Genomic DNA, 24,802 nt, shown 5'->3' on the forward strand with positions numbered 1-24,802 from the left:
CAAAGAACCTTATAGATTATTAGGTGTTTAGGGTCTCGAAGTAGAATTGGGTGGGTTAAATACTCTGGAATCATAGGAAAGGTTCCTGACCTGTGTTTTACCAAAAGTAGAATTTTATTCATCTAAAAGAACCCTTTCCCAATCTCAACACAGGGACAATCCTTGTTTTTTGACCCTCGTATTGATGCAGAGGTACTATAGACTGTCACCAAAACCCCCCAAAAAACAACCAAACTTCTGGGGGCAGAATCAAATCCTTGAAATGACTTACCAGATTACAAGTTAAAGGAGGACTCCGATTTCATGTTTTTAATCACTGAATTGCAAAATACAACTCATGTTTAGCAAACACCAGTCTACTGAGGATACAGGAGTGAGAGCCCCAGAAATGCAAGAATACCCCCTTTCTCACTTATTCAACCCATGTATTCAAACTTTCACTAAATCCTGTCGGTTCAACCTTCACAACGTTGCTAAAATTCACACTTTCCTCTCCATCCAAACGGCTATCTTATTAATCCGTCCTTTCCCACTTTGATTATTACATCAGCCTCCTTGCCTACCTCTCTGCCTCCTTTCTCTCCTCACTCCAGTCCATAATTCACTCTGTTGCTTGGATCATTTTTCTACAGCAAACACCCAGACCATTCTCTCCACTCAAGAACCTCCAGTGGTTGGCCATTCACCTCTGCATCAAACAGAAACTCCTTACCATCAGTTTTGAAATATTTAATCACCTTGCCGCCTCCTACCTCACCTTGCCTCTCTCCTTCTACAGCCCAGCCCACACACTTGGCTCCTGTAATGTCAGTCCACTCACTGTACTTCCATCTCGTCTATCTCGCCACTGACCTCTTGCCCACGTCCTGCCTCTGGCCTGGAATGCCTTCCCTCTTCACATCCAACTCTCTTCCCTTCAGAGCTTTATTGAAGGCACATCTCCAAGAGGCCTTCCCTGACTACGCCCTCCTTCCCTCTTTTCCTAGTCCCTTCTGCATCACTCTGATTTTCTTTATTCACCCCCTTCCTCAGCCCCTCAGTACTTAGGTACATACTGTAATGTCTATTAATGTCTGACCCCCCCTCTAAACTTGTAAGCTCGTGACGGGCAGGGAATGCCTGTTTTATATTGCTATATTGTACTCTCCCAAGCATATAGTACAGTGCTCTGTACGCAGTAGGTGCTCAATAAATACGTTTGATTAATACGCAGAGTTTAACCTTCTAGAGAAATCAAGTGCCAGAACCATTTTAGTTCTGCAACTCACTTTCTGGTAAGTTTATAATAATATGATTTTAGTGTTTATTAAGTGCTTACTATGTGCCAAGCACTGTTCTGAGTTCCGGGTAGTTAAGAGGTAGGTTGGCCCACGTGAGGCTCGCCGTCTTAATCGCCGTTTTGCAGATGAGGTAACTGAGGCCCAGAGAAGTGAAGTGACTTGGCCAAGGTCACGCAGCAGACAAGTGGCAGAGGCGGGATTAGAAGCCACGTCCTCTGCCTCCCAAGCCTGTGCTCTTGCCACTAGGCCTTGGGCAGAAGGAGAAGGAGCACGGCTGGGCCTGGGAGTCAGAGGGCGGTTTGAACTCTGAATCGACCCGGTTGGTCTTGGGCTTCCTACTACTGCGAAGCAGTTGCAGAACCATGTTTGATTCCTTATTCTGAATGAATTATTTTGCAGAAGGTCTCCGAGCCTAAGGGGAGAGAGGTTGTAGCGTTCCGGGGGCCCATATCCCTTTCTAGCTCTTCAGTCCAGGGGAGGTGATTCTGCTCGAGCAGCTCCTCGCTTGCCACCTACTCCCAGAACCTTAAGTGAAACCCACCTCTCTCTAAGTTCCTCCTCTTATCTCTGGAGGATGAGGCCCCCCGCCCCAGCTAGCTTTCTGAGAGCCAAGCACACAGTTAGGAACCTCCCGTAACCACTTTGTAACACTTTTTAAACGAGTTTTGGCATGCACAAAAATTAAGCCAAGTGACTCGTTCTGAATATTCAAGCCATTTGTTTTTTTCTTGGTTGCTCTGATTAATTTGAAATATACCGTGAAAGATGTTTAGCAGCCTGAAGTCACACGTGCAACGGTGAGTCTACTGGACACAAGTGAGGTGACTCTATTTTTAATTTTCGCAGCACAGCCTTGAGATATGTCTTTGTAATAAGCCATCGCACCTCTCCAAGGTGTGTCCTTACCATGAAAATCAATAAAGAGGATCCTGGAACTCAAAGCCCAGAGGTGTGAAGGGAATTTTACATGTAAAATGTCGGTTTAAAATAATTTAGAGAACTTTTGGCCGGGGTCTTAACTTTGCACCTATTGTACTGGCATCCTTAGATTTCTAATCCTTTTTTTTGAGTTTAACATACCCTTGCCCTCTTAAAGATTTCTTGGCTTTTTTTTTGTGATTCTAGCTGTTGAAATTGTGTTTAATTTTTAAGACTGAAGCTTGCCTCCTTCCTTCTTTCCCCCAGGCAGTGAGGAGAATTTGCACTCCCCACATGAAAATACAGTTCCACGATTTTAGTAATAATAATGATGGTATGTGTTAAGCACTTACCATGTACCAAGCACTGTTCTAAGCTCTGAGTACCCAAGTGGTTCCAAAATAGTACTTAGGTGAAATACTTGTGGTTGTGAAATACTTTTTTTTTTTTAACACATGCTAGCATAAAATATGGAATGAGTATAGTTTTTGTAGAAAAAATGTGTAAATTGTATATACCATTAACTGCATTATGACCTGTCCTGCCCAGTCATATTCTCACTAGAGAAGATTGTTTTTGGGTGTGGTTTTTTTTTTTTTTGGTACATGAGTTGGACAAAGTCAAGTACACTGTGCAGTGGAGCTGAAATGCTCTTCTATTTTTCTTTTGAAACATATTTACTGATGTTGAAAAATCAAAATTCTGACCGGCAGGCTTTTAAAGATTTAAACTTGGGATTCTCCAATCCCATTAAGTTACGATTCCTTTATTAATACTAGAGAAACAAACACCATTGGATCATCTACTCACCCAATCTCTCCCCTGCATAAATAGTATAAAAATTGCTCATTAACTGAAAAGAAATTACATTAAGAACCTGGAATGCCCTTTTCACTTAGTGAGTTAATGATTCCATGACTACCTTATTTCTCTGTTATCTCCTATTTGTTGTTATTTTTGAAGTCCTTGCCTAAATTACTGCATTTTCCACATCATTTTTAAGCATCTTATGAGTGTTCTCTGTTCCCGAAATGACTATATATAGTAAGAGAACTTTGAATTTTGTACCCTTTTTGTTCCGCGAGTGGTTCAAAGCATTTTGCACACATTATGTGTTCTCACAAGCTGCCTAGGATCCTGGTGTCTGCTTCCAGCCTAAACCTTATCAGGTCTGAAAGAGAAACATCACTTCTTTTCATATGATAACTGGAGGGCTGTTAGGACAACCTGACCTCCTGAAAGGTGAGAGGCCACTCAAGGGGATGGGAGGGGGGCAAGTCAGGTCAAACTTGGTGGTCCCCTTAATTCCACCTGAGCCAGCCCTTGGGACTATGGACTGTTTCTGTCCCAGGCAGTATTGTCTGGCTTCCTTCCTTTCATTCATTTATTCATTCATTGAGCACTTGCTGAGTGCAGAGCACTGTACTAAGCACTTGGAATGTACAATTCGGCAGTAGATAGACAATCCCTGCCCAATAACGGGCTCACAGTCTAGAAGGGAGAGACAGACAACAAAACAAGTAGTCAGGCATCAAAACCATCAAGATAAATAGAATCATAGATATATACAAATCATTAATAAAATAGAGTAATACATTTTCTGGAAGTAAGTTTAGGGTACACTAATTCTTTGAAAACATTTCACAATACCCACATTCTTTTCTTTAAAATTTGAGGCAGATTCAATTTTTAAAACGCAGATGCTCTCTTTAATTCTCTGCTCCGTTCGTCAAATTTCAGCCCTTAGAATGGCAGTGTAGCGATCCATCGGGTTATAACAACCTCCCCCACCCCCACACCTTCATGTTCTCTCAAGTGATTGGTGCTAGGCTGGACTACTTTAATTCTTTCTGTCTCCTCTTGCCAGATAGTGTAAGCTCCTTGAGGGCCTAGATCTCTTTTGTACCCTCTCAGCGTAATACCATCCTCTGCAAACAGTAGGTGCTCAATAAATGCCGTCGATGGAATGATTACATGTCTCCCAAAGGAATCACAGCTATCCTGAAGATAACTGGGATCAGATTTGATAGTAGCGATTCTATGTTAGATATTATTGGGCTGCTGGAGCCGGGTTGAACTTGACTGGATTTTCTATTAGCTCAGCTCGTGGCCCTTTAAGGCTCAGGATGTAAGGGCTGGCCCGAGGCCGTGCAAATCTCCGCACAGGGATCTTACAGGAAAGTATCTCTGCCTTTGCCCATGGGTCCTTGCAACATTGTGGTTGGTCCAGGTGGGCAACTAGTGTCCGAATGGCGGTTCAGGTTGGTGGGAGCTCCACCGAGTGAATAGAAGCATCCCCGCCCACCACTCTTCCGGGATTTAAGTTCCCTTCCACCCCCCCGAAGGGCCTCGAAATCTGCATGGGTTCTGAACCTTCAGGCCCATTGGACCTCTCTGCCTGCACCTGAATTTTGAGTCAGAGCAGGTAAGGAGACCTGTTGAGGGTTGCGGGGGCGACTGCTACTAACTACTATTACGACTACTACGGGGTGGAAGGAGGTGCAGAAGCAGGCAGGCCTCCGTTGTAGGACACGATCAGTTCTTGATATTGAAATCCGGGTTCTCACCCCGGCTCTGCCACTGGTCTGCTGTAACAATAATAATTGCGGTATTTGTTAAGCACTTAGTGTGTGCCGGGCACCATAAAAGCGCTGGGGTGGATACAGGCAGATCGGGTGGGTCACAGTCCCTGTCCCATGTGGGGCTCACAGATTCAAACTCCATTTTATGGATGAGGTAACTGAGTTGTACAGAGTGAAATGACTTGCCCAAGGTCACACCGGAGACAAGTGGCAGAGCCGGGATTTGAACCTGTGACTTTCTGACTCCCAGACCTGTGCTCTATCCATTAAGCTATGTTGGGTGACCTTGGGCAAATCTCTTAACTTCTCTGTGCCTCAGTTACCTCATCTGTGAAATGGGGATGAGTGTGAGCCCCATGTGGGACGGGGTGCTGTCCAGCCCGATTAACTTGTATGTACCCCAGCGCTTAATACACAGTAAACACTTAAGTGCCATAGTTATTTTTGTTTTTTTAAAACTGAACCAATGTTCCAAATGGGGGCTTGGTGCTTGAACCAAGGTAGGATACCCTATTTTTACCAAAAATGACTGAGGATTTTATGTTCAGTCAATTACAGATCAGTGTTTAGTCTCCTTGGAACATAGTGAGCGCCCGATAAATGCCAGTAATTGATACCAGACTATAGTTGCATTATCTCTAGCCACAGAAATCACCTACAATCAGAGAGCTGACCTTTTTTTGACTGGTTTTTGTTAAGCACTTACGTGTCAAGCACTGGGGCGGATACCAGTCAGGTCCGACCCAGTACGGTCCTTATCTCCCATGGGGCTCACAGAATAATTGGGTGGGCATAAGATTTAATCCCTATGTGACAGATAAGGGACCTGAGTCCCGAAAGAGAGGAGTGATTGATCTTGGCCACGCAGCAGGCAAGTGACAGAGCTGGGATTAGAACCCAGGTCTTCCAACACCCGAGCCTAGTCTCCTTCCATAAGGCCATACTGCTTCCTCCTTGATTTTGAAGTAAAGTGGATGTCAATCCATTCCTGCCCAAGCACCCTCCACCCCTTTAGAGCCTGTCCCACAAAGAGGGCTAATTTATCCAATGTGTCCGAAGGGAGACGAGTGTACGTTTAGAAATGTAAGTGCTGTTTCTAGACTTCTTAAGTTGAGGACTGCCTTACTAAATACTTTATTAATGTAGATTTCTAGTGTGGAACCCAGCAAGAAAACAGTCCATTGACCTTGGAGGGGCACACTCTACTGATCTATGGTATACAGTGTCCTGTCTTTTTTTAATATTTGTTATCCGCTGGTTATGTGCCAAGCACTGCTCTAAGTTCTAGGATAGGTGCAAAATAGGTTGCACACAGTCCTGTGTCCCACACAGGGCTCCCAGTCTTAATCCCCATTTTACGAATGAGTTAAATGAGTCACAGAGAAGTTCGGTGACTCTCCCAGGTCACCCTGCAGATCACCGGTGGAGTCAGGATTAGAACCAAGGTCCTTCAGACTCCCAGGCCTGTGTTCTACCCATTTGTCCACTCCGCTTCTCCTTTATGACAGTGTTTTATTACAGAATGGAGAAAGTTTTGAAAAGAGAGGGAGGTAAGGAGTCTGTAAGGACCATATGTATGATAAAGGGTGATCCAGATTTTCATTTTGATCCTTCATTTGGAGATGAACCTATTACTTTGCATGGAGAATATGGGAGCCCAACTGGCTGCTGCTTTACGAAGGTGGTAACTCATTTGAAAAGATTGTTTCGAAAATGAACCATCTTGAATAGGTAGAAACTATCTTCGGATTTTTCACAGTGGGTAGACAGGAGTTCATTGCAATCAATTTTTTTTTGTGTTTTTAAAATGCATTCTCAGAAATTTATTTGTAAAACAGCTGGATTCAAAACCTCTCTTAAATGAAAATGTTCTTCCGGTGAAGCTTTTTGTGACAAAAATATCGTGATCTATCAAGGGAAGAATAGACACGGGCTTGGGAGTTGAGGATTAGGGTTCTAATCCTGGATCTGACACCTGTCTGTCCTGTGACTGGGGGCCTGTCACGTAATTTATCTGTGCCTCAGTTATCTCATCTGTAAAATGGGGATGAAGATTGTGAGCTCTGTGTGGGACAGGGACTGTGACCAATCTGATTAACCTCTGCCTGCCCCTAGCTTTTAGTATAGTATATGGCACGTAGTAAGCGAAAAACAGATGCTGTTAAATAGACAAATGAAAAGCAAAAACCAGAGCATCCTTCTAGATCCATTGGCTGCAGGCTACTCCTAGTTTCCTTCTCATGTGGGCAGTTTCGAAAGCAAGGTCAAAGCTAAAAAAAAAAAAAAAGACATTAAAATCAGTGGAGAATGAAAATCGTGCAGGTATGAAAACCCTATAGATTTTATGTTTTAAAGTCAGTTCTTAGAAGTAAAGAATTTCAGATTACACCTTTTGAAAGAGACATAAAACTTAGAATATTTTGCGTGCGGGGTTGTTCGCGTGTTTTGATTTCATTGTCTCCTCTGCCATGAGATACTTAAGATAGAAAGCTCATAGGTTGATGCCCCCTTGTGGTTCTTTCCCAAAATTAATGGAACAAAGTGAAATAAAATACGAAAGCCCCGATTTTCCACTTGGCACAGTATGTGATGCTTCATTCAGGAAATCCGCCTTCCTTTCAAAGGGAGAAAAGGAGAGAAAACTTCTTGGTCTTCATCTTCAAGCAAAACACCTTTCTCTCCAAGTAATTTTCCTGATTACCTTTTAAAAGTTAATTCCTTGAAGGTCTTATTACTTAAGATGATATTTACTATGTGCCTGTTAGGCTCAAAGGAACATACGAAAATAGGTTGTTTTTTGTATATTGTGTTCTGAATGAATCCCAATTTAGGAACATCCAAGTAGTGTGTTTGCCTTTTTATGATTTCTTAAACTGTAGTGTAAAATCTTTTGAGTTCGACCAAGCAACGATAGATTCCAAAGAGAATCACTCAGTGGTACTTATTGAGCGCTTGTGTGTGCGGAGCACTGTACCGAGCGCCTGGGAGAGAACTGTACAGCAGAAATAGCAGACACGTACCCTGCCCATAATGCGCTTGCAGTCAAGTGGGGAATGGCAGTACTATTTGTGCTTTTCTCTGATGACCATTTATTCATTTCTACCTCTTTATCTGCTGGGACCAAAACCATATAAATGTATGGATTTCACCAATAAACATTGATATTTATTTTTAGTACAGTTTATATTTTACAACAGAAGTTTATTAAGGATATTAAGACTATTTTTAGTGACTGTAGAGAGTAGAGTCTGAGCAGAACATTAGAGTAATAGTAATTATAGCATTTCTTAAGCACTTACTTTGTACCAAGCTCTGTATATTATCACTGGGGTAGATATAAGATATTTAGGCTGAACACAGGTCCTGTCTCGTGAGGCTCCCAATCTAGGTAGGAGGGAGTAGGATTTAGTCTTCATTTTACAAATGGAGAAACTGAGGCACAGAGTAGTTAGGTGCGGGGTCCCAAGGTTACACCACAGTTATGGGGCAGAGTTGAGATTAGGACCCAGGTTCTCCGACTCCCAGGCCTGTGCTCTTTCCATTAGGCCACGCTGCTTAAAATATTTCATATAAATTAGTGCTTTTCACCTGTTTTAGATTTTGCTTTACCTTGGCTACAGTAAGGCGTATTGAAATAGAGGTTCTCATATACTTCCAGTGGATTTTTAAATAAACAGCTTCTTGTGTAGCAGCGTGCCTAGAGGAAAGAAGACCCTCCCGGGAGTTGGAAGGACCTGAGTTTGAATCCCGGCTCTGCCGCGTATCTTCTGCGTGACCTTGGGTGTGTCACTTTATCCATCTTTAAAATGGGGATTAAATCCTACATAGACTGTGAGCCTCGTATGGGACAGGGACTGAGTTCAATATCTTGAATCTGTCCCGGCACTTAGTAGAGAGCTTGGCACATAGTAAGCGCTTAACAGATACCACCATGATGATTATTAGTGACTTTTTAAATAGAAGATTGTCAAAGATTCAGTTTTCAAGGTTTGGAGTCCAGTGTTCCCAAAACCTTAATGTCGTCCCCCCCCCCCCCCCCAATTGTCAGGTTAATTTGGGTAGGGGTATCGTCACAGGGTGTGCCCAGTATAGGTAGCTATGCAGGCGGTCACCGTCGTCCTTTTCATAACGGCCAGACCCCTTCCGATCCTCCGAAGGTTCCCCCGGAGGTTTTCGAACCCCCAGTTGAAAATACGCACTCATGTTCACTACTTGTCTGAAAGAGTTACTGTTTCCCCCAAAATTCAATAAGTGATTACCAGGAGTAACTGTAGATGCTGAGAATTGGGTCTGTGGTTTTCTTTTATATCGATGAGACATTCCCTTTCCTTTCAGCTACATATTTTGATCTTCAAATACTTCGAATTTATCTCAAAAAGCAGATCGTCAATTTTTAATGTTTTTGAAATATTTGAAAATCTATCAACTTTCAAGGGGTAAAATAAACTTGCTTTTAGTGCAAGGAAAATGAAATTTAGGTACATATTTGAATTCGGATTTGGCCAATAGTTTTGACCAGGATGTCTTTTGAACACTCCTCATGGGACCAGCTTTTGGGGTGCCAGTGTGTGTGAATGTGTATCTAACACATTTTCACTTGTGTTTCCTTAAACAGATAGAAAATGTTAGTCAGTTATCTAGCATTTTGGATAGGATGCTATTGCGGAATAAGGGAATGTTCATCTGACAATCGCACATATGTCTGAACAGAACGTGATGAGATACTATTGGAAGAGGCTGTTGGGCACATGCAAGTGAAGTCAGTCGAGACATGGTTGTTTGCAAGTTTTCCTTAAGCATGAGGCTTTTTCAAGAACCTAGCCTCCCCATTATAGAACTGACTAATGGACTTTCCAGAGTCTTCCCATTTATATGTGCATTTAAATGATTAGCCTTTTTATTTTCAGAATAACTTGAGGTTTTTAAAATAAAGTCACTGTTATTTGTCTAGTTAGGCAGTGCAAGTTTGCACTGTGCTGCTCCCCTGATTTTATTTATTTTGGCATCAGAGTTAACAAATTGCAGAAGAACACTATGGCTTCCTTTTATTTATTGTCCTGTGAGAATGCTATCAAAAGACTCAGATTATCCCTCCTACCCCCTTTTTGAGTTTGCCTTTTCTAGATTACCATGGTTCTCAAAAATGTGACCCGTTCCACTGAAACTTCTGTTTAAATAATGCCTCACCAAGATGCTTGATTTGGTAAATACCTTATCTCTGCTTGCGTTTTAAATGTAAATCAGGACGTGTTTCAGTGATGGGCATTTGCCCTGCAAACCACCAGAAGACTGCTTTCTGGTTCCCACCTTCAGTATCCCTTCCAGGGGAAATGATTTCAAAGAAGGAAAATGAAATAAAAATTGGAGTGTCCATGCATTTTTTGGGGGGGGTAGGGGAAGGTAGAGGTAGCAGAGAATGTGTGGGGTGATAGAAGAGCATACACTAGCCTACCGTTGGCTTATTTTTTAAGTATAAAGAGCATATGGGCTTAATTTACATATTTACTAATTAAAAAAGCTTCCTAGAAACATTAAGTAGACTATCTTCTCTAACCTTTAACATTGTAGCTAATGGATATAGCCTAGAAAATTTCATAGAAGGCCCTTTAAATAATGTAAATGATTATGAATATGTAACTAGTTAATATGCAGCTACGAAAGGATTATCATGTAGAGGTTAATGAACATGCTGCTCTTGTGGTTTGCAGGGCTTTTCTTTTTGTGCTTTTAGCTCACTTCATGCATGGAAAAACATGAGTTGAGAACGGAATCCATCGGTCTTTTTTTTGGGCCTTTTCATTTAATGGGGCAATTAAGTGGGGATGTTTAAAAGGATTTTCTTAAATATTTTGATTTTCAACCCATAGTTTGGTTTGTCTTTCATAATCATTGCCAAATCTGCAACAATGAAATGGATTGTTGTGATTTTTTTTAAACAAACCAAAAAACCTGCCTCTTCCACATGTAAAGTTGGTACTCATATATTACCACTGTTATTACATGATTGATAGTTTACTGGGAAAGCATCATTCCTAAACAGACTTTTATGCTTTATTAAAATGTAGTATGGTTAGGTTTCTGTTTATGGCATGTATTTTCTTACAGGATTGTCATATTCGAAAGATAGCATGGGGGAAATTTATTTTAGGAGTTTATCGTGGCACAGGAATGTAGTGTGGCAAGATTTTCTTTTAATCAGTGTGGTTGTGGGAAGTATAATGCACATGTGTGATGGAATGAAGGTCAGCAGTAAAGTAGAATTCAGGTTGTGGGTTTTCAACCCAGTACTATTACTACTGAACCATTGATTCTGGATAAACCAATTAGTTTATTTGTGAACTAGTCTTGTCATCTGTAAAATGGGTAAGCAGTTCTTTTAGAGTGATCAGTCTTAAATTTTAAAGTGTCGTATTAAAAGAAGATGGTGTGCAAATGCATTTAGAAAGTCTTGAATCAAGAAATTAAAAAATACTTTAATGCCATATGGGTGCCTCATCCCTACATCAGTTGTATTTCAAGGAAGAGGGAAATTTTCTAAATTATATTTTTTGGTTTTTTTCTAATATCCATATTTTTTCACAAGATTCCAATGCCAAAGACCAAAAAAAATCATGATTTGCCATTGATAAATTGCTCAAAGTAGTGATACCATCTTTAAAAATGTGTTACAGGCTGAGTTTTTCGTTTTCTGGGGATCCGTAGTGTTGAGAATTCATGAAAAAGTGAGCTGTTCAGAGCATCTCTTTAACCTGAGTGTTTGTTCTTGAAATTATAACAGAAAAGCTTTGCAGACTTGATCTATAATGTTTGAGAATAAAAATTATTGGTGAAAACATTTGGCGATGTACTGATCAAGTGAAACATTTTCAGGGCTGTCTTATTTCTTTTTTAGCGAGGAAGAATGGATGTTACATTTATATCTTGTAATTTATAACATTTGCTTATTCTACAAAATATGTAACATTGAAAACAGGTCTGTAGATTGTACAAAATACTAGTTATCTAATATCAAGTGTCACCTAATAGTTATGGTGCAGGTATTGTACCAAAATATGAATCGGAAAGCTGTAATTTGTTCTGCAGTTATCAGTCTGCGTTAGAGTCTTATGATAAAGTGTGCTGTTTAAAAACGAACATTCACATGCCTCTGCATTGACAAATAAAAATGTATATAGCGATGCAACCAAATCTGTAAAGCTACTGTTCTAGTTTTCTGAGACATTGACATTGCAGCTGTGTGCTTAGCCTTGTTTTTTCATGAGCAGTTATCTGTTTTAATGACAGGTGGTCACTAGCTGCCAAGAAAAAATCCAGCACTGGTAAGTGAAAAATGTTTCATTCCATGACTAAAATACTGATGAAGTAACCTACTTGTGTTTTAGTAAAGCAATTACTTGTAATTCTTTGAGTCATATTCTTCCAGCAGCATACTTTTTGAATGTAAGCCTTCTATGATTATGATTTCCCCCTTTCAGAAGCTTTCATTTTTAGAAATCCTTGATCCAACTCAGGTATTTTGAAGCAGAGCCTTCATTTTCTTTTAATTGCTCTCCTTTCTTTTTTTTTTAAGAAATTTCATAAATAGCATGGTAGAGAGGGTACTGAGCCATTTTTGACCCTGACACATTTAAAGTTAATCTATTTTGGGAGGACATCTTAAATTTGTGGAGTTAGAACATTGAAACTTGTTTAAGCGATTATATAAATATGGTTAATGTGCAAGTTTTTTTTCAAAGTTTTAAAAAAATCTGCGAGTTTCCTAATCCTCAAAACATACTCTCTGGATGACATTTTTTATATTCACATATGTGAATATAATATATTGTATATGTGTATTATATTGTATATATGTTGTAAATTGTATATATATATTATATATATGTATATTTATACACACAAACACACACTGCTGTTTTAAAATGGTAAGCTATAGTTAATAGGACACATGCATGGTAAATAACAATTTCATGTGGCTTCTGAGGAAAATGTCCAATTTAATGGCAAATGAAAGCTTATATAGTATTACGAATTATTATGAGGTATGGCAGTTGATCGTACAGATATCAAATTGCTATATATCCATGCTGTGTTTACCAAGATTTTAGTGAGAGAACAACAGGAGCTGCCTTGATTATTGTCTGCAGGGTTATTGCAAACTCAAAATAAACTGCCCTTTTAGTGATGAGATTAAACCTTTGGTTATACACCACCAAGCATATAATATTTTAAATTTATTTTAAGAGGCTTTTTCTTCATGCCTGAGAGATCTCTGAGGAAATAATTTATAGTTAGTGTATATCAAATGTTTTTGGTTTAAATGCAGAGAGGCTGCAAGCAGTGGATAAGAGTAAAGAAAATCAGCAAAATCTGTACACATCATCATATTAAATTTTGGGCCTCGGTTTACCGAATGTAATCTAAAATGAATAAGTTCTACTTTATTTTTAAGGGTTCAAATTCTGCATTGATTTTTCAATAAAAGCAGAATTGGAGTGGCCTCCATTGATGCTACAGAGTCTCAGATTGTCTATAATGGGCATTTTGCGGTAACTTTACATACCTTTTCCACGACTTAGGATAGGCCAGTTGAGTATATACAAGCTCTTCTTTTAAGAAATCTTTTCATCTCCCCATGAGCAGTAATAATTCATTTTTAAAAACTAGAAGAATAGCGAGAGCTTATTTTGGCCTACCGGATTTTTAAATAAACGATTTGTTTATAACACAAAACTTTTGTTTGAGGAGAAATTAGAAAAGTATGCCCTGTAGGTTTTGAATAGAAGAGAAAGCTATTTAAAAAGATTGGTGCACAGAGTCTGGAGATGTGAACCAAGAGTAAGTTGTTAGGATAAAGGTATCATTTGGTATACAAGCACATGGACAAGATCAGGCCTAGTTTGAGCACATGAAAAAGGTGCGTAGCTGATTTGCAGTCAAGTCAACTTGAAAAAGTTCGAAAGCACTTTGCTACAGGCGAGACTCAATTCTCATATGAGAGGGAATGGACTTTCATCTTTTCTAAAAGAATAAAATGGCGAGATAGCTATTGAGTCCAAATTAGAAAGATGGCATGGGTGGTGTTTTGTGCACGTGGATTTGTCCGCTAGAAAGAATATTGTCTGTTTAGGAAAAAAGGTAAGTTAAGGTAAATTTCCAAGCAAAAATCAAAGCAAAAAAAACCTATTAATTGTGTAGAAGGCCAGGAAATTTTCCACTTAGCAAATGAAACCAACACTCACCATCCTTTTGACCCTAAATTATTTATGGCATTTGTATTTACTGCTCTGCCTGTAGTCTTTGAGGATAAGTTGTTTGCCATTTGCATAGAGAGAAATTAAAGAATAAAGACTAAAAAGTCCAACCGAGAATCATAACAGCACGTAGAGATGCCAGGACATTGGTAACTGTTTTTTTTTTTCCTTCTTTGGGTTTTTCTAGAATCCCAATATTCTGGGAGTTTTAAAGTTCCATCTGATTGGAATTTTTGGAAGGGTGATGCGTAGGTTTTGGGTACCTTTCTTTTCTTGGACCAGGCGTTTTTAAAGAATTCAGTTATCCGTCTTGTTCCTTATGAATAATAATAGACTCCCAGCTAGTAACATTTCCAGAGCCAGAAACTATTTATGGCCGATTAGTGGCAAAGCATGCCTATTTACATAGCAGTTCTATTAATAAAGGGGGAGAAATCTGGACAGAGGATGGACAGGCTCCACTCACTTGTTTCCAGGGTCTCTCTCCCAACAAGTAAAATGTCAAAAAGCAACATTTAAAAATATTTAATCTGACCAGTGCCTCTCGACATCAGGCATTACTTTACTATAATAAAACCTCTATGCCAATTGGTTTGACCTAATTTCATCCAGGGTCAGTCAGTCAATGGTATTTATTGAGCGCTTACTATGTGCAGCACTGTGCTAAGCGTGTGGGAGAGAACACTGCAGCAGAGTTAGCAGACACGTTCCTTACCCACGGTGAGTTTACAGTCCAGAGTCCTGTGGATATTTGAAGCGAATAATAATAATAATAATGTTGGTATTTGTTAAGCGCTTACTATGTGCCGAGCACTGTTCTAAGCGCTGGGGTAGACATAGGGGAATCAGGTTGTCCCACGTGGGGCTCACAGTCTTAATCCCCATTTTACAGATGAGGGAACTGAGGCACAGAGAAGTTAAGTGACTTGCCCAAAGTCACACAGCTGACAAGTGGGAGAGCTGGGATTTGAACTCATGAGCCCTGACTCCAAAGCCCGTGCCCTTTCCACTGAGCCACGCTGAATAATAGGGGAACAACACTTTGGAGCCCTCCTTGTGACTTGCAGGAAGGAAGAAATTATATTCTTGGACTGGGGCTTGCAAAATATGGACAAAATTGACCACTTAGCATTCCATTATATGTTCATCTCATTTATTCAGCGTCTGCCCATCTAGGTAGTGGATTACCCATTCTCTTTGCTTCTCATTCTGCTGTCCCTTTTGGCAGTCGCTGTTCACTAGCAGTTTCGTAAAGACGTAAGAGAGGCCACCGTCGGGTGAGACCAGTGGTTCGTCCAGTCTTTTGTCTCCTGATGAAGGACCGTCAAACCCGTCCGGGGCAGCTCCTTGTCTCTCTCCTCCTTGACATCCATCCTACTGGATGTTGATGCGCCAGGTGACGTTCTCCGGCTCTGCCCCGTCGGTAATCTGTTACGGACCTCTTCTTCCGAACTTCAGCCAAACTTAGAATGATTCTTTAATTTTCTCTCTCGGTTACTTCACGGTACCAATGTTCTCTGTGCCTGTCCACAAGAAGGTGGCCAGAGAACGATGAACAGAAACTCCAGATTTATTTTGCAGATCTTTTTGGTAACAGCCTCAGTATCAGGTTTAGTGTGGGAGAACGTTAAAATTATGCTGGAAATAAGACTATATGGAATCTATTTATGCTGCCCTTATGCAGAAGCCCTACTTAGGCAGAAGCCCTCCCACCCCTAAACCGATTGAAAGTGGACTGTAATTTCCTCTGGTACTTTGTCTTTAGTCAGTGTTTCCATTTCATTGTAGTTTACTTCTAGGTTAGCTTTAATTTCAGGAGTAATTGTTAATATATGTTCAACCAAAGTGATCTGGGAGATGAAGAACACTTCAGTTGTTAGTGAAAGGACCCTGATAAATTGAGCTGTAGTGGTGCACATTAGAGTGAAAAGTAGTCAGTGTTTCATTAGTTATCTCTCACTGGTTTATATGCTCATTACCTTTTAGTGGTTTTGAATGTGCAAGGTACGTCCTTGTTTTTAAAAAGTGCTTTTTTGTATTATGTATTTTACGAATCACTTGGCCCAAATAAACATTAATTTAGTTGACATTAAATTTGCCAAGTGTTTTAAAATCACTCCTCCCAACCAGTAGGTGAGGTCTGTTCAAAAAGGAAACTAGATCATGGTGATGCGAAAGTGAATAGTGGTAGGCAAGATAGGAGCCTATTTGAGCCCCCCCAGTACACCGACTACATTGCTTTCAGTTGCCAGTTAACCCACGACCTTACCATTTCCACTCTTCCCTTTCCTTTTTGCTGTTTTTCAGCCTCTCTAGATAACCTCTCTAGCGTAAGCTGAAAAAGTAAGTCAAAGAGAAATGGCTGTTAGGTTGTCTAGTATGATTCTGTTGTCACATGCACACATCTGCGAGGTTTGTGTGAATTAAATAAAAATTTACCCTGATGACCATAGCCGTGGTCATCGGTTAAAATTAATATTTGTGAGGTGTGTCCTTTTCTCTATCCTAGACATTTCAGTTCTCAAAATAATCTTAAAAGAGTCAAGAGTTGCCACTCTTTCCAAATACTCGTCCAAATACAGGGAAAAAAGCAAGTGGAAGTCATTAAAAACCAAACACTTAACATTTGGAAAAATAGCAATTAATATTTTCTGTAATAGTAGAAAGATTACATAAAAAGACTAAGTGGAAGAAGTCTCCCAAAGAGAAAAATGCCTATTTCTGTTCAGGTAGCACTGAATTGCTTGAGCAATTGTGCTTTCCTGGCTTATGAAAAGCATCAGATGCCACACTTTGGCTTTATTGGGAGCTTTCTAATTTCTGTAGTTTGTGGGTATGACTTTTTTTTTTATAACAGTGATAATTTGTTTTCAAATTTACTCATTAAAAGAAACAAAAATACCCAAGTGGGTATTTATGCAAGCACAAGTTCTGACCATATTTGTTTCCTAGAAATTAGCCAGTTAATAGGAGAACACTTTGTCCTTAACAGTAGGCTTCATGCATCTTTATTCATCCGATTTTCGTCTTTTTTTTGTTTTTTTTGGAAGCGTTGTTTTGATGGCAGAGGATGCTTGAAAAATGCTAAGCGGCTTGTTGAAACTGACTTCCTGTCACATTTTCTTCCTTGTGAGGCTTTCTAACCCTAAAGCCAAACTTTTCGGGCCAGGATTATGCAACTAGGGTTAAAATCTTCATTCTTCTTTTAGAAATTCAGAGTTGGTCCCAGAATTCCTTATGTCACCTACTCATATGATGTAGAATTGGCTCTTCGCAACAAAGTCTGTTTCTGTCAGTTTACATTTAAGAAGAGCATCGGAGATTTTGAGGCATCGTGTTTATGATTTTTTTTTTTGCAATATTTTAAAAGTGACAGCTTTTCTCAGGGGACCAGTACTGAGCTTTATCGCTCAAGGTTGCCTGACACATACTTGTGTGCCTTTTTTGGGGGGGGCGGTATTGTTTTCTGGGCTGGTAGAAAAGGAGGGATTAAAGACATTTGGAGACTAATAAAAGTCCATGATCGGCAGGACTCAGGAAAGGAAGCGCTGGCTTTATCAATTTGTCCTAGTATTGCTAAGAGGAATCCCTTCTATGGGTTAGCAAAAATTTCCTAGGCTGCTGAAGTGTATTGCATTAGGGGTAAAGTTCTTAGTGGCAAAATGAAATAAACATGATTTAGGACCGAAACATTCTTCATAATAGGCAAAAGTAATTTAGGACGTCTACTACCCTGGATCATGTATGAAAGGAATGGGTATGGTCTTTTTAATATTTCCAACCCAATCTTACAACATTATACCCACTACACTTTTATCTCCAAATAAATTATTCCTAAGTATCTGCTATGAAATAGACAGAAAAAACAATCTTTTAAAACCTGAACAAGAACGTTCACTTCTGCATTAAAGGATCCCAGAAAAAGATTCTGAATAATTCCATGCCCATCGCCTGCTATTTTGGGTTGTTGAAAAAACAATTTCCAGCAAAGTTGTGCACGAAAGGAAATTGGAAAAACATTTCACCATCTTTCCAGTTATGAGGATACATCAGCCATGGGCATTGTCAGCAACGAAATAAGATAAATGGAGTCGATGGCACCTCTTAGAGGAAAGGGCTTTTCCCGTTTACATAAGTTGAGTTGGCGTCGTATCCGTGTGGTACGCCCCAGGAGCTGAGCTATTCTGGACTGAATTATTATTTAGGCAGCTATTTGGAGATCACTCCTCTTTCACTGGACAGTCCAACTCACTGACTAATGCAACCTTTAGAAGAAGGGATCTTCAAGCTGTAATTCCTTGCTTTCAGTCAGAAACCCTGCTCGACTCTCAGCCGGCCTAGTTTGTAACAGCAGGGAGAGCCTATCCGCTCAGTGACCCCATTTGGAGCATTTTTCCCTCCCTTTGAGGTTTTTAAAATTTGATTTTAGTTTTAGGCAGGTTCAGAGTAATAACATTTTGAGAGCATAGGGAAGAAGGTACACAGATGATGAGCAAATAGGTGGGCCCCTCAAACTGTTCTCAAGTGTTTCCACAGATTTGTTCAGATCAGAATTCTTACTGATGGGTTTTCAACTGAATAGATGTGACCCAGAGCATTTAAAATTGATTAAAGGGAGATTTTTGGTTTTGCTTTCTGGTTATGAATTCCATAATTGAGACGGCTGTTTCCGAATGTGACATTTTTAATAGGAAGTGTCTGTCTCTGCAGTAGATTTTTTGAAACAGAATGGAAACTATAATAATTCCCTTTTCTACTTGAGCCGGACCTAGCATATCTCCAAAATATTTCTTTGGCCAGTATTTTGTGCGTAAGCAGCCGAGCTCTAGGGGACAAAAATACTAAATAGATAAATGTGATGAACATCTAAATAATTTACTGGGTTTCATCATCTGTGGAAAGAAAAGGGTAAAGCTTTCTTTTTAAAATTTTAGAAGTACATTTTTTGGTACTTCACAGAGATAGAACCTTGCTTTTTATCAATCTATGATACTTATAATCCATTTATGATATTCCCTAGTTGCCTAGAGTGATATTTCCAAAATACAGCTTTGCCAGGAAGATTCTCCAGATGCATTTGACCAGCTTTGAAAGCAAAGCGGAGACACAGGGTCGAGGCCGGCAACGTGTGGGCCTGGGAGTCAAGACCTGGATTTTAGTTACATTTTAAAGGCTGATTTGCTGGTTGACCTTATGTACCTTTATTTGTATCATTTTATAACTCTATACCCTAGTTTCTCTGCGTACAAAGTGAGGTTACTGATCCTTGACCCACAAAACGGGGATGCTTGAGATATATTTGCAAAACATCTGGAAATTTTGAGGTTGAAGGTACAGTCAATTTTCCAATAACATGTGCCTGTTGGAAGAAGCAGTCGTGTGCATGTGCGTGGCTTTGGTCACAACATGAATATCACGGTGTGTAATATCCTCAGTAAGGAGTTCTTCATGAACCTAACTTCCGTATTGTTGGCAAACTGTGCTGTGTCAGTTGAAGTCATGACAGTATTACAAGCAATAATGATAGCTTACAGCTATAAAAGATGTGGTTGAGATTTCCTTTACACCTCCCTTAAGAAAGGTCCATATTCACTCAGTAATACTGAGTACTGTGTGCCGAGCACTGTATTAAGCACTTGGGAGAGTTCAGAAACCAGATTGTGAACTGAAATCAGTTGACTCTCACAGGATTCTGAACCATTTGTCAATTATTCTTAAACTTTTTCTGGAAAGCACACCTGGAGGCATTTGGCTAACTTTTAGGCAACCATCAGATTTTATATTTATGCCTCTCTGGTCCAAAACCAATGTTCTCTATGGATCATTATCATCATGCTTGTTCTCCTCTTCCCTTTTTGTCAATTTGATCCAAACAAAAATGGGTTAGCCTAAAAGAAGCTTGCCAGACCGTAAATCTTACACCGTGAATTTATAGAATAATTTTATTTCCCCAAGCATCTTCACATCAATTACCTTCTTCTCTTGACATTCCTGTGAGGTAGGAAAGGCAGGAAACTGAGGCATAGGTGTTTACGCTACTTGCGGAAGGTTATACCAAGGGGCTGTCCCTGTCCCACATGAGGCTCACACTCTTAATCCCCTTTTTACAGATGAGGTAACTGAGGCACAGAGAAGTTAAATGACTTGTCCAAGGTCACCCAGCAGACGAGTAACAGAGTCGGGATTAGACCCCACGACCTTGGACTCCAAGGCCCGTGCTCTTGCCTCTAGGTCATGCTGCTTATTATTGTCTATCTTCCCCTCTACACTTTGAACTCCTTGTGAGAAGGGAATGTCTTCCGATGTTCTATCGTTCTCTCCTAAGAGCTTAGTAAACACGATTATTATTAATAATAATAGTCCCACCACGCTAGTGGACACTCAGTAACTATTGCTACCCCCTTGGAGTGTGGTCTAGTGGAGAGAATATCCATCAGACCTTCCCCCTAATCTGCAGTCTTTGCCTTTCTGTCCCCCTTTCTCTGGCTTGAAAATAGCACTGTTACAGTATCACTGTTAAAATCAGAGGTGGGAGCATTTGGGTTAGGGGCCGGTGCTTCCTTTCATTAATTTATTCATTCAGTAGTATTTATTGAGCACTTTCTAAGTGCAGAGCACTGTACTAAGCGCTTGGAATGTACAATTTGACAACAGATAGAGACCATCCCTGCCCAGTGACGGGCTTCCAAGAGAGTAAAGCTGATTCTCCCCCTTGCCGTCCCCGCTTTCCATTTGCCCTGCCCATCTTCACGTCCATCTCATCCCTTCCCGGCCCTCTCTTCAACTAACATAAATCCCAGAAAGCCAAGATTTTGCCCAAACAGATGCTGCTTCCAATGCTGCGCCTGACAAGCTAATTTGACAGGGTTTATTCTTCATTTTTGCCCCACCCAACACTCAGCTCTCTACACTATAATCCTAGTATGCTAGGCCTCATTTGGCCTCTAGAGTGATATTTGGATATCACTCTAGGAAGGCTTGACAGAGAGGTCTATTCACATTTTTCTTTCCAAGTGAATTCCTACTTCCAAGAGAGAGTGGCTTTCTCTCTTTCAATCAGTGGTATTTATTGAGTGCCTATACTGTTTGCAGAGCACTGTACAAAGCGCTTGAGAGAGCACACTATAACAGTTGGTAGTCAGTTCCCTACTCACAAGGAGCTTACCGCCTAGAGAGAGTTTATGGGGAGCAAATGTGTACTTTTGAAGGGATGTTGTTCCTCTTTCTCATCAGGGTCTCTGTAGGATAAACCCAGGGAGCAGACCTAGTCTCCTAGTGGCAGTCGTTGTGCCGTATAAACAAGATTCCTGTTTCAGGGCTCTTCCTTCCCTATCTTTTTTCCTCCCTGAGGTGGCCCGAAGGCATTCCTGGTGTCCAGACTGTGGGGTGGCTGAAGGAAACCTTTAAATTCCAGGTCGCTGGCCTCCCCAGGCAACGGCCGGATGGATACCTAGGTGGTTTAGGAAGCAAGCCCAAGGAAACTACCGGGGGCGATAATTCAATCTGACATTTCTCTGCAATACAACTCTGAATTGCAGCAAAGAATCGTGGCAAATCCCTCTAGCTCTAATTGGCCGAGTCAGATATTGCTTGCGGTGTTAAGGCATGTAGGACCATGAGATTATTTTCAATCTACTGCTAGGTGTGCTGAATACAGACCAGCTAGTCCCTCTGCTAAATTACGTTGGATATTGGAATTGCCATCGCTAAATAGCTTTAAGAATAAGATTTTTTTTGAAAGTGGCTTAATCTATAAATTGCCAAAAGAGGCTTTTAAAGTGAAATTTTCACATCTGTGTGTCAGTTTAGTTATAACTGTTTAATAGGCACTGTTAGGAATAGGTAATGGATTTGCATCCGTTTGTTGACAGGAAAAAGGTGGAGAGTGACTATGAGGCCCTTCAAGAACGACTCAGCACCTTGCCCGATAAACTGTCCTACGATGTCATGGTAGGTAAAGTAAATTTCATTTGGAAAAACTTTCTTAATGGTTTTAGTATCTGAGGTTACTACAGCAGCACAGAGGTAGTATTCAGGTTTATTGTGGAATACTCTGTTATGTTAATTACAGTAATAGGCATTTGCTTTTTTTTCTTCTTTCGGGTCTATAATAAATTATCATGTTAATAACAAATGGGAACTGATGGCATAAATGCTATCACAAAAATCTGATCTATTTGGTATGCAAATCTACTATATAGAAAACTATAATTGTGACAGAAATATGACTCTTAGTCATTTCCTGTTAGCCAGAGTAGGAACCGTCATAATATTTTCTAATTCATTGATTTTTATATAAAAAAGGTGCTGCTAATTTTTGTTTTAATGATCTTCACATTGACAAAGATCTATTCTAAAGCCTTGAACTCAAATCTTTCACTGCAAGTGGTTTGTAAAGTCTTTCTCTTGCCTGTACCAGAGAAAAATCTACACCAGGTGAGTGTGATTTGTGTCAATCAGTGGTCCTTATTGAGGGCTTGCGTGGTGCAGAGCACTGTGCTAAGTGCTTGGGAAAGTACAGTATAACAGACACATCCCCTGCCCTCTACGAGCTTACAATCTAAAGGGGGAGACAGACATTATAAATACATTATGGATATGTACATAATAATGATGATGATGGTATTTATTAAGTGCTTACTAGGGGCCGGGCACTGTACTAAGCACTGGGGTGGATACAAGCAAATCAGGTTGGACACAGTCCCTTGTCCCACGTGGGGCTCAGAGTCTGAATCCCCGTTTTACACATGAGGTAACTGAGTCCCAGGGAAGGGAAGTGACTAGTCCGAGGTCACACAGCAGACAAGTGGCGGAACCAGTATTAGAACCCATGGCCTTTGACTCACAGACCCCTGCTCTATCCAACCTGCCGTGCTGTTTCTCTAAGTGCTGTGGGGGCTGAATATGTGTAGATGCATATGTGTAAACTTATTGGCACTGTTCACCCTTTTCAAGAATCTTAGGGCAGATGCTTTCATACCATACTAACCCAAATTCTGAATTGGGATTTTTTTGAGAAAAGGTCTGGAAGGGCCTGGGGCTGAAGTACACTAGTAGGCTCCCTCACTCCTGGTCCAGATCCGCTCCGTGTCATCTCCGAACGTGTGGTGAGGGTCCCTGGGTCTATTTTTAGCTTCCCAGCGGAGAGAGCGCACATGAGAGTATGGGGGAGGTTGGAAAAGCTGCAAGGGCTGCCTCGAGGGTGGGGGCCGGGGCAGGTAGCCCCTTGGGCCCAACAGTTAAAAGATCCTTTTCAAGTTAATAGTTCACTTCTGCTTTCTTTTCTTTCTGGACGTTACTCGATCCGTTTACGTGATCACATGGTATTTAACTCTATATAAAGCATTTCTGAGAAGACGATTCTGTTTTTTGATACGCAACCATAAAAGAACTCTGCCAAATGTTAGGAAGTATAATGCTGATGTTTTTATATTGATTGATTTTTTTTTTTGCTTCAAAATCAGCGTATTCTATATCCATAACGTTTTCTGACAAAATTTTGTTTTAGCAACAAAATTAAACCCAGGGAAGGTTGGTATTTTGCTTGGCCAGGTTTTAGGGTTGATCACATTTAAATAAGTGGTTATTAGCGTGAATTTCACAGTATGCATTTATATTCAGAACATAGTTGGGTTTTGATTTTTGTTTTTTCTTGGTTTTTTCTTTTGATAGGTACCTTTCGGTCCTCTTGCCTTCATGCCAGGAAAACTTATTCATACCAATGAAGTCACGGTTTTACTCGGGGACAACTGGTTTTGCAAATGCTCAGCGAAACAGGCTGTGGGCTTGGTAGAGCACAGGAAAAAACGTAGGTATCCTTGCAAGCAATGTTTCCCTTTAAAAAAAACATAAAGGACATATTTTGGTCCAAAGAACTTCAAATTTGGCCATTTGTTACTGAGTGCGTTGTTATTGTCATGTCTTGTGACTGCTGTCGTTCAGCTGATGTCGGAAGTAGGCTTGGCGGACTCCAAACTCTAAGCCTGTGAATTGGAGGGTGGTAGACTAAAAACATTACAGGAGACAGCGTTAGAGGATATACAACCAGAAAATCGGGTCATACTAGGTCAGACCCGGGTCCATCAACCCAGTACCATCTCTGCCATTTTTTGCCGGAATAGCGGAATCGTCGCTCTTCTTGGAGCCATTGTAAGGAGAAATATTAGTTGAGATTTTCATTAGCTGTATAAGTTCTTGGGTAGCTTCTGTGAGGGTATGTTGAACAATTACAGGACTTAGAAAAGCACCAAAACGTATTTTCAGCAATTTTATTAAGTGGCAGAGTTGGGTTTTGGGTTTTTGTTTTTTTTTTGTAGCGGTATTTATTTCGTAACCATTGGGAGCATTAAAGCGGCTTGGAAAGTATAACAAAAGCTTGAGGCAGGTTTCCTGCCCACAAAGATCTTTCACCCAATGGGAGAGTCATAAAAAATTTGCATGTTGGACAAGCAGAGTAAATAATCAACTGTAAAATTGATTGTACTTCTGATTAGACTCCAGCAAGGTTTTTTTCCCCATTGAGTTGGAATTGGAGCTGCTCTGCCGCCCTCTTTTAGGACTACAAAAGGAAGACGTGGAATTAGGGCTCCATCCAGGATCCAATCCAGTGTTCTGTGTAGACCCCACTGGTCATGACCGAACCAAACCCCCAAATTAGATAATCAAAACTGGAGCATAATTAAGCACAAACAGGGTACGATCTCACAACAGAGAAATACCAGAAGCGAATTTTGCAAGGTAAATTTCACAATTATTAATATTTACAGCAACT

The 24,802-nt window shown here is 40.4% G+C and overlaps 1 protein-coding gene across 1 annotated transcript in view; it reads left to right on the plus strand.

Moving 5' to 3' along the window:
* URI1 (URI1 prefoldin like chaperone) overlaps positions 1 to 24,802 on the plus strand; it is a 71,847-nt gene that overhangs the window by 19,710 nt on the left and 27,335 nt on the right. Inside the window, exons 2-4 of the mRNA XM_007671481.3 lie at positions 12,065 to 12,099; positions 21,903 to 21,981; positions 23,704 to 23,839. Coding sequence (XP_007669671.2) covers positions 12,065 to 12,099; positions 21,903 to 21,981; positions 23,704 to 23,839 — 250 coding nt within the window. The remainder of the gene's footprint in view (positions 1 to 12,064; positions 12,100 to 21,902; positions 21,982 to 23,703; positions 23,840 to 24,802) is intronic.

The sequence above is a fragment of the Ornithorhynchus anatinus genome, chromosome 11 (genome assembly GCF_004115215.2).
Source record: "Ornithorhynchus anatinus isolate Pmale09 chromosome 11, mOrnAna1.pri.v4, whole genome shotgun sequence".
Classification (NCBI taxonomy): Eukaryota; Metazoa; Chordata; class Mammalia; order Monotremata; family Ornithorhynchidae; genus Ornithorhynchus; species Ornithorhynchus anatinus.